The sequence below is a fragment of the Maylandia zebra genome, linkage group LG9, assembly GCF_041146795.1.
Source record: "Maylandia zebra isolate NMK-2024a linkage group LG9, Mzebra_GT3a, whole genome shotgun sequence".
In the NCBI taxonomy this organism is placed as follows: domain Eukaryota; kingdom Metazoa; phylum Chordata; class Actinopteri; order Cichliformes; family Cichlidae; genus Maylandia; species Maylandia zebra.
Genome location: NC_135175.1, coordinates 16,202,171 through 16,218,223, shown reverse-complemented (window position 1 = coordinate 16,218,223; position 16,053 = coordinate 16,202,171). Strand labels below are relative to the sequence as shown.

At 41.5% G+C, this 16,053-nt stretch overlaps 1 protein-coding gene across 4 annotated transcripts; it reads left to right on the top strand.

Annotated features, from left to right (window-relative positions):
- Positions 1-1,258: 1,258 nt before the first annotated feature.
- On the top strand, positions 1,259-15,291 carry tfap2a (transcription factor AP-2 alpha). Of its 4 annotated transcripts, none has more exons than XM_004546480.4 (7): positions 1,259-1,404; positions 5,887-6,306; positions 7,503-7,554; positions 9,208-9,433; positions 10,247-10,365; positions 12,061-12,202; positions 13,554-15,291. In XM_004546480.4, exons 1-7 carry the CDS (start codon positions 1,372-1,374, stop codon positions 13,840-13,842), a joined length of 1,281 nt encoding a protein of 426 aa, XP_004546537.1. In that variant the 5' UTR covers positions 1,259-1,371; the 3' UTR covers positions 13,843-15,291. The 4 variants fall into 4 exon arrangements, with proteins under 4 accessions (XP_004546537.1, XP_004546536.1, XP_076744191.1 ...); XM_004546479.2 differs by lacking the exon at positions 1,259-1,404 and adding an exon at positions 3,051-3,245; XM_076888076.1 differs by lacking the exon at positions 1,259-1,404 and adding an exon at positions 3,903-4,481.
- Positions 15,292-16,053: the final 762 nt, after the last annotated feature.

Here is a 16,053-nt window from a genome sequence, read left to right as displayed (position 1 = left end):
TTAAAATGTGTTCGCCTTTGAAGTCAAACATGAAGGCTCGTTTAAAATATTAACGCCACAAAAATCTATAGTCTCCGTGTGGAATTTTGCAATTTAGAAAAATACAAAAAACAAAAAACAAAAATGGGGTTAAAGCAAAATTAATTGTATTTTTCTTCCCCCGTTAAAAGTTTGTCCACCAGCACCAGTGTTACACTTAACGCTTATAACACGCTGTCTTTATGTGTGTGATATGATATAGTGAAAGGTAGATCAATGACGCTATCTGCCAGCGAAGTGCCCCCGCGACTACGTCCATAGCAGCCAGTTTGCCTACGTGTGTGTGTATGTGTGTGTGATGCGTATTACTTCAAAGAGGAGAAAGGGGTTTTGGACAAAAGATTTGGCCATTGTCACCCACGTCAGCGCACGTGTTGCTCTGCTTTCTGTGTGCGTGTGTGCGCGTTTCTCATGTGTGCGTGTGTACCACGGGGAGGGGGAGGGGGGGGGGGGGGGGGGGGTTGCTCATTCGCTCTTGGCCCGAGGGGTCTACATAAGTATGTATTAGAAATAAACAGTGGATAAATAAATAATGACTCTCACAATAGTATGGTAGCTTTCTGTGTAATGATGTTGGCAGTTAACCTTCAAGTTTTTTAACTTGACACAGTTTCATTTGCACTGACAATTCATGTTTTCTACCAAGCAAGACAAATCAGAGAAGAAAAGGAACGGAAAGGTTAACAGATATGTCCTTTTTAGTTTTATGCCAGGTGAAGACAAATATAACCTTTATAATTATATATATATATATATATATATTTACATTCGCTTTGTCCCAAGCAGTTTCCCATATTTTCTCATATGGAACCTTTATTACTATTATTATTTTAAAAAGCACATCTTAGTTAATCACACTGTTTGCACGCACAATAAACCAAATTATTATTTGATGAAAAATCATATAAAATCCTCTTTTTGTTGTCAAAACATGAAATGGTCTTGATCTTTAAAAATATATTATTACAGATGTATGTATTTGTTGGGGTGTGTTGTGTCTGCATCAATCACGTTAAATAGCCTAAATAATATCCATACTTTCAGCTCGTCACTTGTGAACGCTGTTGTTTTAAAAACTAATTAACTGTGACAGCTCAGACCTATTCGACACACAGACACAGACAAGCTGTTTCTTTTTTCTTCCCAGGTGCTCGCCACTCTCCGGTCCACACCCGGAGCAGTGCGCATGCGTCGCCAGGTGGCTCCACATATGGCCAGGTGAAGCGATTCCGGCCCAGGTAAAGGTTTACTTTTGCGAACGAAGGCTTAATGAAATAGACGCGCCGTCGGATCGGACCAAAACAAACCGCCAAAGGAAGCAAAGGATAAAGAATGTCAATTATGGGCAAAATGATGGAATGGCAGGTATGTATTGTTTACCTTAAGAAAAAGAAAACGGCTGCAAAAAGGGTGGGAAAATACATAAAAACAGTCAAAGTATCGACTTGTTGGATGAGGCTGCACGGACGCTATGAAATCCTGTAGTAAAGAGAGGCAGCACAGTTCTGTAGAGGCTCCTGGATTTGATCACACTGGAGATATTTTGGAGTCTTTTGCGGGGAGCTATAGCCTGAAATGTGGAATTAACCATATTTTTTTGTTGTTGTTGTTTTTATTCTGAAAGTCTGAAGGTATGGATCGTTTGTTGCAAGGACATCGTGCGCGTTTCAGACACACTGTGAAATCCACATTTGTTTCATCATAAGTTAGACATGTATGGAAACAGACTTGAGGTGCTTTGTTAGAGGTGGAGCGATTAGAAAACACAGCCCGTGCTCGATGTAGTTAGGCTTTCAAGTAGAAAAAACAAAAACAAAGAATAACAATGATAAACTTTTCATGTGCTTTGCAGCTGTTCCGATTTTGCATGGCGTGAGCATGTCACAGTGGACTTTTTGTACAGTCTCATTTTAAAAAAACGATCTGGGCTTGACTCAAAAGTATGGCCTCGACTTGTGGATGCGTTGGGGATTTAAGAGAAGACCTGAGATGTTTGGTGGAAGAGAAACACTCCAGTTTCAGGCGAGCAGGCCAGGTCTCTTTTACACGGATGCATTGCTGTCGTTGACAGCCGCTCCACGTTCATTAATAACAACTGTTTGTTACAAAAAAAAAAAGAAGTGGGGGGTGGGGTGGAGGGGTCTCCGTCCCACCAAAAATACCAAACAGGCTTTTAAAAGGGGGACAACGCCTTGAAGCGCCGTGGACCTGTCTGCTGACCCACGACCTGGTGAGGTGAAGGCTCAACCGGCGACAGGACAGAGCCAGGCTCCCCCAGCCGCTCATTCAAATGAAACAAGGCCACGTTGTTGTGTTAATTATTGACACCAACCCCACCTCCCTCCCCCTTCCTCAACTCCCTCACAAGCCCTGCCAACCTTACAGGTAGCCAGTGGACCTGTAGAGCGGCTTTGAATAACTCACCCTTTTTAACATCACACTGAAAGAATGGCCTCTCGAGGTCTCAATAGGATTAAAATAACACTTTGGGAGGGTTTTTTTTTTTGGTTTGGTTTTTTTTGCAGACAAAAAAAAAATCAGGGTTGGCCCCACGGTGTGTGTGATGGGCTGTTTTTACATCAAATTTAAAGTTATCAAGAGGTGGATAGAAGGGAGTTCAGTTTAGACAAAAAAAAAGTCACAGAAAAATATATTTGACAATTTGTTAAAAATACACAATTTCTGAAGGATTCTTTAGGATGTGCACTTTTCCATCCTCCCAAATATGAAATCAAAATGATTGTAGAAAGTGTCCCAGGTGCAAGCAGGTCCCCATGCATGACCGTACCCTCCCATCCTCGCAATAAAAAAAACACACACACACACACACATACCTCATTGAACAGTAGAAATAATAACCGTGTGTAGCATCTTGTTGCTTTTTTAGTCTTCACCTGTAATGCTGTCCATTGGTGTTGTGTGAGCAGATGGGGGGAATCAAACGGCTGTTGATATGCTAATGAGGCCCGGTGCCAGTGTTATTACAGAGCTGATCCAGCCCTTCACTTCCACCATTAGAGGGAGACCTCAGAGCGCAAGACAGACAACCAACCCACAGCTTCAATAAAAGTAGTTTTTCTGAGCGGGGAGCACAATTCACTGAGTGAAAACAAGGCTAAGGCGATACCTATACTCAATATCCACCTCAACAACCCATGAAAATGCTCTGGAAATTAACTGATAACATTAAATATGAAGACTGCGAGGTAAGAGGCTCGTTTTTAATTTACTAAATTTGTTGTTGTTATATTATTATTATTTTTAAACATTCAGTAATTATTTTATGGCTGCTTTTTAAAATTGTTTTGATCCAGCTGTGAGATTCTTTTGACAGCTGTTAGAGAACATATTTAACTGCAAGATGAATAGACTGCATCTTATGGCTTTTGTTAAGTAATGTAATAATAATAATAATAATAATAATAATAATAATAATAATAATAATAATAATAATAATAATAATAGAAAGCTGCTTTTAATATCGTCTGGCTGCATAAAAATCACAACATTTTCCAATTTAAAACTTACATTAAAAATAAAATAAATATGACAAAAAAATTATATTGCACGTGAAAACATTAAAGCATTAATATACACTTACCATGCATTAAATTAAAAAAATAGTATTTTAAAGCAGTGTGAGTGCTGGCACTGCCTGGTTCATTTTGCGCTTCAGTTACAAGCTCTTGGACTCTTCAGGTTTTTCTATCACTGCAGAAGCCGTTAAATTCTGCGTGTGCGTGTATGTGTGAAGTGCATACACTGAGTGATTGTTGTTGTTGTGGACACAGACGAAGTTTGGCAGTAATACCGGTGGCTTGTTTAAGGAGTGGAGAAGCCAGTCGGACGTGTTTTCGCCCGCGTCCTGTGAGGATAGAGAAGGACGGGAGCAAGAAAGCAAAAAAGCAGAAAGAAAGAAAGTGGCACCTCCGCGGTCGTGTTAAATGGATTCTTTTAATTTACAGACAAACGGTTCGTTTCCTCCGCTGGTATCGAGGCAAAAACAAGAAATACATAAACAGATAAATAACATTTGCAGTCGCGGTCCAGCCGAGGCCCCAGTAAGTGCTGTTTCGTAATTTTAAAGTGCATGATTAGGCAGGAAGGGGAGTGGAGCTATTTCAAGCCGCGCGCAAAAGTTACAGAGCGCAGGATCCAGCGGCCCTGTCTCACACTGTGGGAATTTTATTTTGCTCCATCTTTCCGGGTCAACGTTAAAGTTAAAGTCGGCGTGACTCTGGGTTTTTTGGAGTCGAGGACGGATCGGTGGATTAATTCGACGGAGACGGGAGAGGCAGAGAGAGAGAGAGAGAGAGTGAGAGAGAACCATGGAGGACAGCTCGCTGTCGGAGTCTGAGGTGGAAAACAAAGGGACAAGCGGTAGAAATGAGCCGGCTGGAATGCCCATAGCGTCGTCTGCTGGATTTTCACCCAGTTCAGAGGTGCACATTGTTTCCTTCCCTGGCTTCTTCATTCCTGTCTGTGGTCCACCTCCCTTCCCATTCCTGTCTTTCTTTCACTTTTGCGCTTTGGCCTGGGACTCTTTTAAAATGCCCCCCTCCTCCTCCTCCCTCTCTCTCTGATTCGTCAGACGAGGTGAATGTCCCTCTTTTTGTGTGTGCCTCTCTCCGCACACTCTCTCACTCCCTCTTTCTCTCTCACTCCCCCTCTCTCTCTCCCCATCTCTGATTAGATATACTGATTCCTCCTTTCAATGGACGTCATTTAAGCGCAGACTCCTGCCTTGAGTTGCGTCCTCCGCTTCACGCCAGATTTCCGTCTATTCTTTCCTTGTTATTAAGTATTCCTGTGGTATTAATTGTAATGAATGCGTTCTGGTAGGAGTGCGAGAGGGAGACGAAGAAGCGGCTCTTTTTTGGGGCTAATATGAGCTCGAGCGAAGGGACGGTAGCACTGTGATAGAAGCCCGGAGAACAGGGGGGAAAAGAGGGTTTACCAAGAGAAACTTTTCAACCTCGATCGGCCAGCACCGCCGAATATCTGCATTGTTAGAAGCAAATGAAGGGCAGCTGGGATCTAACCGTTTATTTCTGATGGATTATCGTCCTGCTACCGAGGCACATATCTGATCGCCGGGGCCATCGTGATCTTTGCAGGAGAGAAGAGTTTTTTCGGGGGCCTTGTTCTTTTTTTTTCTTTTTTCTTTTTTGGGTTTTGCTGGTTAATTCCTTTTGCTCTTCCCCCCGCCCCCCAAAGACTCCGTGTTTTTGTGAACTGATTACTATAATAATCATTTTTTATTATTATTGAGTCGCACCATAAATCCTTACAGATGTTAGTGCACAGTTTTTCCCCGATGGTAAGTTGCTGGAGTCTCCCACTATCAGATACTTTCTTTCTTTGCTTGTTTGCCTACGAGATTTTCTTCTTCTTTTTTTTTATACTTTAAGTTTTTTTTCCAAAGCGTGCATGCTTGAAAAATCAGCTGAGCGTCCTGCAAATAACAATTTAAAAAAAATGTCAGGACTTTCCTATTTAATGCCGTTTCATTTTCTGGATTTTTTAAAAATTATTATTTATTTTGCTCATGTGCTGTCAGGTTATTTTCAATTCCCAAAACTTTGCGGATGTGTTGTGGGTGTTGTTGTTTTTTTGTTGTTTAAAAAATCCCTTTCCCTCAATTAACTGGAATAATTCAACACAGATTCCACACTTGAGCTAATCGTGTCATCCACTCAGGGGCATATTTGATAATGCCCGCAGAGCATTCACGTGTAAAAATATAGACGGACGTTTCGCTAATTTATGACCGCGTCCTTTCTTTTTATTTTTATTTTGAACGTATTCAGGCTAAAACGCTCTTTTCCTTCTTTCCTTACCTGCCAGGATCGTCACGACGGCACCAGCAATGGGACAGCCAGGCTACCTCAGCTGGGCAGCGTGGGCCAGAGTCCCTACACGAGCGCCCCTCCGCTCTCCCACACACCGAACTCGGACTTCCAGCCTCCGTACTTTCCCCCACCCTACCAGCCCATCTACCCGCAGTCTCAGGACCCTTACTCGCACGTCAACGACCCATACTCCCTCAACTCCCTGCACGCCCAACCGCAGCCACAGCACCCGGGCTGGCCGGGCCAGAGGCAGGGTCAGGAGAGCGGCCTGCTGCATCAGCACCGCAGCCTGCCCCACCAGTTGTGCCGGGAGTATCGCAGGGAAGTGCTCCTGCCATCCGGCCACGGCATCGATACGGGATTGTCGGACTCTATCCCTATCCATGGAATACACCAATCTTTAGAAGACGTGCAGGTGAGGCAGCGTTTACCTGGCTTTCTCTTTCTGTGGAATTACTCCATTTAAGAAATGAAAATAGAAAGAAAAAAAATGAAAGAAAGAAAAGGAATAATGCTGTCATTAAGAGTTCGAGCACCACGGGTGCCAACCCGCTATTATCTGTAAGAGTGAGGGTGTGTGTGTATTTTTTATTTAAATAAATAATGAAATTTGTTCTGTCACCCCGCCTTTAAGAAATCAGGTACTAGTCATAGCAGTGCTGTGACTGTATCATGTTTATCGTATTAATATTCGCTGATACAAACACGACTGACACGCAGTAAATTAGGTTCGGGGAGCTCATTATAGCTCTTAAAATATACAAAACAAATAAATGCGTGGATTTTTTTTCAGTATCGTCAAGGTGTTTTAAGACAAAGCAGCACTGATTTGCAATTTATTTCTGTTATGAAATATATTTTAAAAACCATTCATAATGCTGCTCGTCGACACATGGCTTTTGTTCGACATCTGAAAGTAAAAAGGCATGAAATACATGAAAATAATAGATATCTCTATTTTCACGATTCATTTTCTTTCGTGTCGTTTGCTTTTTATTTAATTTCTCTGTTTAAAACAAAATAAAAAAAACGAAGCCGACGCTTATTTGAGAACAATGACATGAGAGTGTACTGCATGCACATTAAGGAGAATTTTACTTTGCTGCACGGAGCTCAGACAGACGTTTTACTGAAGGTCTGTGATGGACGAGCTTTTACATTTGTCAATAAACTCCATTTATAATAAGAACATTACACAAAAAAATCAGAAACAAACACCAATAATTCGCTAATTAGTTCATAGGCCTTTAATAGGCAGCGCCGCCGTAATTACTATCCAATCTAGATTAGAAGTTTCCTTGTGAGTACAGCCAATCTGAAGGCGAAATTAGGTCAGGATTATGGGGCGACACAGCTTCGTTATTTAAGTCTGCGTTTTTCATCTAATCAGTGTAACCGGTCGAAAACACCATGGACAATAATAACAGGTATGGGGCCTCGGGAGCCTCCATGTTGGGTGATTCTGGCTGCTAATTGTGTCAGGCTTTGTTCCTGCACCGCATCCTGAGGTGCGTTTACGTACGCAGGACCGAGGCTGACATTATTAGGTTTTTCCTTCTCTTTCCTGCCTTTGTGCTTAAACGTATACTTTTTTTTGCATTTGTGTCATAGCCTGTTGAGGATCAAGGAATTCACATCCCCGACCAGACTGTAATTAAAAAAGGTAAGCAATTTCCTCCGAGATACAGTACCATGCATGTTTCTTCAAGCTGCACACCACTAAGCAACACACACACACTCGCATACACGCACAAACGCCATTCACTATTCTGCTCGAGAGAGCTCGATGCAATGCGGTAATGCCTGACTGATCCTAATACGCAGTAGCCTATTTTTCATTACATGGTTTCCAAGTGCGTCAAACTGGCTGCACCTTTTTTTTTCCCTCGCTGATGGAATTTACTGTCAGCGTTTCAGCGCAGCGGGGAGATGAGTAGAGCTGGTGGGCTTTGTAGGCCCGCGTGCTATTGATGGTCAAAGATACAGGCCTCATAGACGATCCTGGCACTTCAGGAAGCCAATAGCTGCAATCACGTAGCGTGGTCAAATCTAAAATGGGAGTTGGTACCGCTGGATGGAGCACAGGCCTGCTGTGTGTAGGATGATAGTCTGTCATTCAGTGAGGGGAATCAAAACTAGGCTTGGGAAAAAAATAAAATCACTTGGCTGGATGTTTAATATGGTGAAATGCAATTGTTTAAATATATATTTAGGCTACTTTGGTGAAGGTTGTTGGATTGTGCTGCTGCTGCTTCAGTCCGTCGTGTTTATTTGCTGTTAAAATTCAGTGAATTGTATTACTTGACACAACACGAGGAAGTCCCATTCTTTTCGTGGCCATGTTTAAAAAGGTTTTGTCAGGTCAAATTAGAACTCGCTGGATAAGATATGGAGTGATTTTGCTTCCCCATTTCTTCCCTTCCTTTTTTCGTTTTTTACTTCTTTCTTTCTTTCTTTTTTTAAAATCTTTTTAACCATTCTTTCTTTTTTAGTCTGTCTATCTGCACATCAACATGATAATTGGCTTCTTATATTAGTAATCTCAAGAGTTCGTTTAACTCCTATTGTCTCTATTAGGCTCCCTTGAGCCATTAATGTCACAAGTGATCTATCCAAAGGCGCACAGTCCCCTTTGTCTCCGGTTACTGCACACCAAAACGGTGTAAAGCCCAGCACTGCTGAGCCCCCCCTCCACATACACACACACACCCCTACCCCACTATCCCCCCCACCCAGTGTGAAATCACACACGGGGTACGGTGTTTTGCTGGAAATAGGTAGACTTTACAGAATCTCTCGGTTGGTATGGTTGCTTTGTGCGGAGATGCTGTGTAGGGCGCACACATCCTTTTATTTCTCATTGTCTGCTGCATAGTTGTCTACATAATGTCATTGAGTGGTTTTTTTTAAGTGATAATAATAATAAAAATAATAAAAAAACAAAAGAGCACAGACGAGCGGAAGTATTCTGGCTTTCAGGCAGGTATATTTGAACGGAAATCAGGTCTCATAGTGCTGATTTTACTGATTCTGCAATATATTATTATTATTATTATTATTATTATTATTATTATTATTATTATTATTATTATTATCATTTGCCAGTCTTACCGAACATGTACACATGTTGTGCTAAACTCCAATTCCGGGGCCTAACCTCCACCCCCCTTCTCATTTAGTTAAGGCTCTGCATTGCATGAAATTCACTGAGCACGGTCTCTCTCTCTCTTTCTCTCTCACCCCGCAATCCCTCCCTCCTTCCTTCTCTCCATCCCGCCATCCCCCTCTCTCTCCCTCTCTTCCTCCCTGGCTATAGGTCCAGTGTCTTTATCCAAGAACAACAACGTCTCCGCAATCCCAGTAAATAAGGACGGTCTTTTCGGAGGGGTGGTTAACCCCAACGAGGTGTTCTGCTCAGTTCCGGGTCGCCTGTCCCTTCTCAGCTCCACATCAAAGTACAAGGTCACGGTGGCAGAGGTGCAGAGACGCCTCTCGCCGCCCGAGTGCCTCAACGCCTCTCTGCTGGGCGGGGTGCTGAGGAGGTGAGTTTGACTGGGAGGCTGAAAAAAAATCTCCTCTCTCTACTCCCTCTTTACCTGTGGGTTTGTGCGCGTGCGTATGAAACTCGCTCTACTCCAATCATTTCTTTCAGCGAGCGTGCATCTCTCCCTTTCGCTCTTGCTTTCCCATTCTCTCTCTCTCTCTCCTCTGTACCAAGAATAATTAAAATCGACCAACCATGACACCTAGCTCCTGCATTTAAAGCAGGGGGGTCTGTTAAATTCCATATCAACTTCCCAAGCGTACTGGGTATCTCTCTCTCTTTCTCTCTCTCCCAAATTAATGTAGGCCTAGTCTGTTTCAAGCTCCGCTCTATAGGCCCACTGAAGGCATTACACATGAAAACATTGGTCTCCAGTGAACTGTCTACAGAAGTGCTGCAGACACACAGCCAGTAATAGCGCTGCCTATTAAGTAGGACTTTATTTATTCAGTTTGTACAGTATTTGCTGGTAGAAAAAAAGGCGGAGGGGGCTCCTTAAGTATTATTTATTGTTTGTAGCTATCAGATATGTGGAGGAGGGGGAAGTTCACGTCCGACTTTAAATCACAACCACTGTTAAATTAGCCAAAACATATATACAGTCAATCATTAATAGTTATGCATTAATCATTACCTTTATGTATATATATATATATATATATATATATATATATATATATATATATATATATATATATATATATATATATTCAAAGAAAATATTCTTGCTCATATATTAGCCTCCCTTATACAAATTCCTTCACATGAGCAACACTACAATGAGTTTTTCTGCTTTGTGTTACTGTCACAGGGCCAAGTCTAAGAACGGAGGAAGAAGCTTAAGGGAGAAGCTGGATAAAATCGGTTTGAATCTACCTGCGGGCAGACGCAAGGCAGCCAACGTAACCTTGTTGACGTCACTAGTCGAAGGTAAGTCGGATACCGTAAATTACGTTCCCACTCTTGTTGCTCCCGCGATACCAGGTGCTTGCAAACTAGGTTTTTTCTCTCCTTTCTCTCTTTCTTTCTTTCTCTGTGTTGGAAATCAGCATATGCGCTCATCCGTGTAATGTGGACCGACTTTGCCTCGCAAGTAATAAAGCATGAAGGATGTGTGTGTGTATGTCTGCGAGTGTGTGTGAGAAGAGAAACACACACGCACACACACACACACACACACACACACATATGTATATATAGTGAGAATGGTGCTGGTAATTCTAGTGGCTTTGCAGCGTTGGCCTTCGCTTTCAGGAGCACACTTGCAGGTCCACGGCTGGCCTAGTTTATACACTGGATTAATTTGTGTTGAAGTCCAGTTAATTATTGAGTGCTGCTTGTTTATTGGGCACCGCTGAGCTGTTTCACCTCATGGATGAGAAGTCGATTGATTTATTAACCCTGCATTGTTTCAAACGTTAATATAGTCTGGATATAACAGTACAGAGCTGATTTTTAATGGTGACTTAATTCTTTCGTTAATAGCTTGCCATGCTTTGGCTTTCGGTGGGATTTTTATTGCATGCAAATGGCGTGGCGCTGACCTATTGGGAGCTATATGTTTTGGGCCTATTACAAAATAAATTAGTCAATTATTGTGCGCAGAAAAGATGCCTTTTGCGCGACTGGATAAATCCATTCTGCTAGCAGAGTTGAACCTTATTATTCAGTGCAGTGGTATTTGGTGTGCTGCTGGTTTCCAAAGGTGAAAGCCTGCGATGCTTCATTGGTCCCCGTTAATCATTATTGCAGAGGAGCACCGAATGCAATATTCATTGTGTTTCGTAGAAATTTGGTGCTGTATTGTAATGAGCCTGGAGAAATGTTTGATTGTGGGTAATAAGAGGGTGGTGGCACGTGGGGGGTTGGGGTGGTGGATGACAGAGAAGGGTGGGGGGGGCTGAGACAGCCGGTTATTTATTGAAGGGACAGTGGGTTTTCTGTGCTGTCATTGTTTACGATCCGCTCCATTTTATGGAAAATAGCTTACCGGACTTGAGCTTTGATGCTAATTGGCGCATGCGTTCTTCCGGAGCAGAGGCTTATGGGCAGGAAGCCCCGCAGTAAAAACTCAACTGCTTCAGGAAATTAAAACCAAAGACTTGGAAAAAAAAATCCACTAACAAGAGAGGCGAGCTTGGGACGGAATTAAAGCAGAAAGTCTCATAAGTGAAGTTTGCAAAGGCAAAGTGAGATTTAGGTGTAGCCTTTTAAAATTGCTGTAATGTGCTGGACTTTCAATAATGCGCAGGCATTGGTAATCAATGACATGGTGTCGAGCATGACGCTCCGTCTATACTTCACCTCCACTTAAAGGTTCTCCTCCATCTCTTAAGTGTTCCCACGGTGTGACGGAAAGACGGGGTGCACTGACTGCTCGCAGGGCCAGCTTCATTATCATTATGAATATTATTATTATTATTATTATTATTATTGTTATTATTATGTCGTCATCAGCATCATCATCATCACTGACGCTGTTGGGAACGCACAGGTGCCTTAAACCTGCCGTCTGAACGCACAGACTGGACGCTGTGTTCGGGCAGAGAGTGTGAACTTGTCTATGCTTGATGTAACCATGCTTTATGGGCAAACATATTCAACCTCATTTCTTTTCGTTCTCAGGCGAAGCGGTGCATCTTGCCAGGGATTTCGGTTATGTATGCGAGACCGAGTTTCCAGCCAAGGCAGTAGCTGAATATGTAAACCGTCAGCATTCCGACCCAAACGAACAAGTCCAAAGAAAAAACATGCTGTTGGCCACGAAGTAAGTGCTATTATCACATTTCACCATGTCACACCAAATGCATGCCGCTCTGTGCCAGCACAGAATTTGATCAAAGTGCTGCTTTTTTACGCAGTTTTCACAGGCTGAATAATTTATTTTGCATTATTTTATTTTCTATTTTTTAATTAGAGTACGCTACGTCAGACACGTGACCATGATAAAAAAATAAAATAAATAAACAACGCGTTTGCCTCATACATATCGGGCTAGTGTTACCGAGTAACAATTAATTAATAATTAATTAATTAATAAACTTCTCACGCTTCTCACCTGTTTTAATTATAGACTTAATTCACTTCCTTGTTTTCCTTTATTATTATTATTTAAGCAGGTGCCTCTATATGATATCATAAATTATAATTACAAGGCTTGCTAAATATACCGCTGTTCAATATGGGCCTTTCGCCTCATCCACTCGCGCAGCAGCATTTTGTTTACTGTGAGATTTCAGTGACACTGACACATAGCTGGTTTTCATCCAGCACACTGTTGGTGTTTATGCATTAACTAAAACATGGGAAGTCCTTACAGGGCAAAGAAAAGCAGAGGCAGCATTTAATATTGATGATAGGCTGCTATAATCAAACAGCTGTTAGCCATAACTGCTTATTATAGGCTTTTTTTTTAATGTTAATATACAAGTGGCATGATATGGTGTGTGTATCTGTGTTAATCCACCCTTAATGCTGGTGCCCCCCTAAAAGGAATATATGTATTTAATACTTTAATGTCATATATTGCTAAATCGTTGGTTTTAAATGATGAAAATAAAAGGATGAAAGCAGGAATTTCTTTTTTTTTTCATTTCTTCTTTCTTTGTCTTTCCTGTTTGATAATCAGCGACTAAAGTTCAGAGTTGACGCTGCAAAAAAAGAAAAAAGAAAAAAAGAAGAAGTTCATTATATTAGCAGATCTTTCCTTGTGTAGTTGGCTCGTGTATTATGATTTTTAAAAATGATTATTTATATTTTAAAGTAAAATATTGCAGCTAAGAGATTAACTGTCACCTGTTTGTAGCTCCAGGACATTTTCTTTCTCCAAATGTTATTTTTGGAAACGAAGCGAAGGAAACACGGGCTCACACAACAAATTTTTCCACGCAGATATGAGAATGTGATGAAATAAGTTTCTCTTTTAAGCTCCAGCCGGATACTTTTGACTCGCTTTAAGCAAGTTTAGGATTTACAACCCAGCACTCCCGCGGGGGCATTTCGTTTTGCACTGTGTCCATTTGAATTTAGCCTCTTTTTCTTGTATTATTGAAACATTAAATTTGCATGCAGGGATTTTCTGTCTCGGTCATTAACACCTCCTGTCTCTCTGATTTTAGGCAAGTCTGCAAAGAGTTCACAGACCTGCTGTCCCAGGACCGCTCGCCGTTGGGAAACTCGCGGCCACAGCCCATTCTTGAACCAGGAATTCAAAGCTGTTTGACCCACTTCAGTCTAATTTCGCACGGTTTCGGAACCCCTGCACTGTGCGCGGCCATCACGGCCCTGCAGAACTATTTGACCGAGGCTATCAAAGCCATGGACAAAATGTACCTCAACAACAACCCCAACAGTCACTCAGATAACGGCACTAAAGGCGGAGACAAAGACGAGAAGCACAGAAAGTGATCTTTTTTCTCTCTCTCTCTCCATCCCATCTTCACCGAGGGCCAAACCGGCCCCCCCACGCAGGGGCCCTTCTTCTGCACCGACCCCACACCCTTCCGCCCCGGCGCCCCTCTGCCCCCAACCATCCAATATAAATATTATAAATACCTTATAAATATTATTGATAAAGTTAAACGTGCCACTTCCTGATCTTGCGCGGTTTTACATGTTTTTTGTTTTTGTTTTGTTTTGTTTTTACATCCCACTTTGGATTCAGGAGCAGGGGGAGGGAAAAAAAAAGAAAAGTCGCAAGAATCTTCTTCCATCACCTGAACCATATGAAATGTTATTTAAAAAATAAAAAAAGAAAGAAAAGAGGAGAAAAAAGCTGCAGAGGAACAGCTCCAGGGCGAGGAAAAGCTGTATTGCCTCACCCAGAGGACTTTTTATGTACTCCCCTTATTTTTTATGAGCTGCAACGGATGGACTGAAATCCAGCGACCCCTCTATATCTCAATTTTACGATTGTGACAAAGAAAAAAAGAAGAAGAAGCTAAAAGAGGACGAATTCTTATCAGTATTGTGAATAGTAAACTTGAAAAACAACGAGAAATCCCACAGATCTCCATGCCATGACTTCAGTTGTAGACTCTGTCTCTCTCTCTCTCACTCTCTCTCTCTCTCTGTCCAAGCGACCAACTTGAACTTTTTTGAATTTCAACACGATTCACGGTTATATAAGGGAATCAGTGTTCATGTATGTATATATTTATTTATGTGTAATTTAATGGGAATTGTAAATATGGTGCGTCTGTTGAAACTTCTTTTTTTTTTTATTTATCTGGTGCCTCCTGTTTTAGTGGGTTTGAATATTCGGTTAGTTCTTCATGTGATTTTATGGTTCTTAGAAAAACAGAAGTTTGGGGTAATTTTTCATTTCTCTGGGATATTTCAACTCAGCCCTCTTGTAGCATGTTGAGGCGACATTGAAGCAAGTGAACAAATTTAATAGAAATAAACTTCCAATTTTCTCTCTATATATCATCCTTATTCAGTTTTTTTCTTTAAATTTTATTTCAGACAGAGCATAAGTGAGCCCCCACCCCCCACCCCCACCCCACCCCCCGAGGAGAAATGTTCTTGTGTGTGTGTGCGTGTGTGTTTCTATTTTTCGTTTTTATACGAGCTTTTATGTGTTGTGCCAATCAGAAATACGTTCCCACCTCTTGTTCTCTCCTTGAAGCAGCATAAAAGCAATAAATGGAATATTGTCTTTTTTTCAATGTTCGAAGACATTCAAAAACATTTTTTTTGGGGACCACCTGATATCTTGTTATGTCCGATAATGTCCGAAAATTGGAGGCGGTTTTAGCTGTATTGTATAGACCTGTGCTGGCAATAGTTCCTATGCCTGTCAATGTATTATAGTCCTTTGTTGCCCAGAAAAAAATAAATATTTGATACGCTTCATCTCGATTTTATTAATATCTTTTAATTTTTTATTCACTGCTTGATATACCCGGGTGTTTTTTTTTCTTCTTCACGATTTTTTTGTCTTGGTATTTTCCCCCCTATTCTGAACGGCTACAGTAATTGAGTTTAAGTCTCCCCTGACGATTGCTCCTTGCAATAAGCAGCTGAACTCACTGTTTCCCTCAAGTATAATAAAAAAAATTCTTACTTTAAACTCCCTAGTTCAGAGCACAGGATCTTATGCAGGCCAAATGGCTCACAACAATGGATATATTCGCGTTTGAAGTGTGCAGCGCCACCCCTCCAGCTAAAACCCTCTGAGATGTATATAGGCCTGGTGTGCAATGTTTTGTTGTTATAGGCTATATTTGGCTCTTCTTCGTTGATTCTGTGCCGGATCTTTATTCAAAGACACGCATCAAATATTTGTTATGTTGTTTCGCCTCTCAGTGTAATCAATGAACAATCAGAGAGCTCAGTGTGGTGGATTTGTATTTATTTTTTTTCACATGTGTCTATTCCGTGGCATAACCGTAACACTTTTTTCACTTTTTAACAACGAGTGTCCAGCTCTAAACTACAATTTCGCCTGATTTTGTGACTGTGGTTCTGAAAATGTGGCCATTTTTAAATTTGTATTTATTTATTTATGTATTTATTTTCGTACTTTGTGATGGCAAATCTGGCGCTAGGCTCCCCCCCCCCCCCCCCCCCCCTTTTCTTTCTTTTTTTTGTGTTGTTGTTGCATGAGCTGCGCAG

What these genes read in the sequence shown, in the direction of transcription:
- tfap2a (XM_076888076.1), top strand. Translation starts at nt 4,368, where the DNA reads ATGGAGGACAGCTCGCTGTCGGAGTCTGAGGTGGAAAACAAAGGGACA. An exon ending in GTTGACGTCACTAGTCGAAG is followed by an intron (nt 10,366 to 12,060) that starts GTAAGTCGGATA and finishes TTTCGTTCTCAG; the next exon opens with GCGAAGCGGTGCATCTTGCC. An exon ending in AACATGCTGTTGGCCACGAA is followed by an intron (nt 12,203 to 13,553) that starts GTAAGTGCTATT and finishes CTCTGATTTTAG; the next exon opens with GCAAGTCTGCAAAGAGTTCA.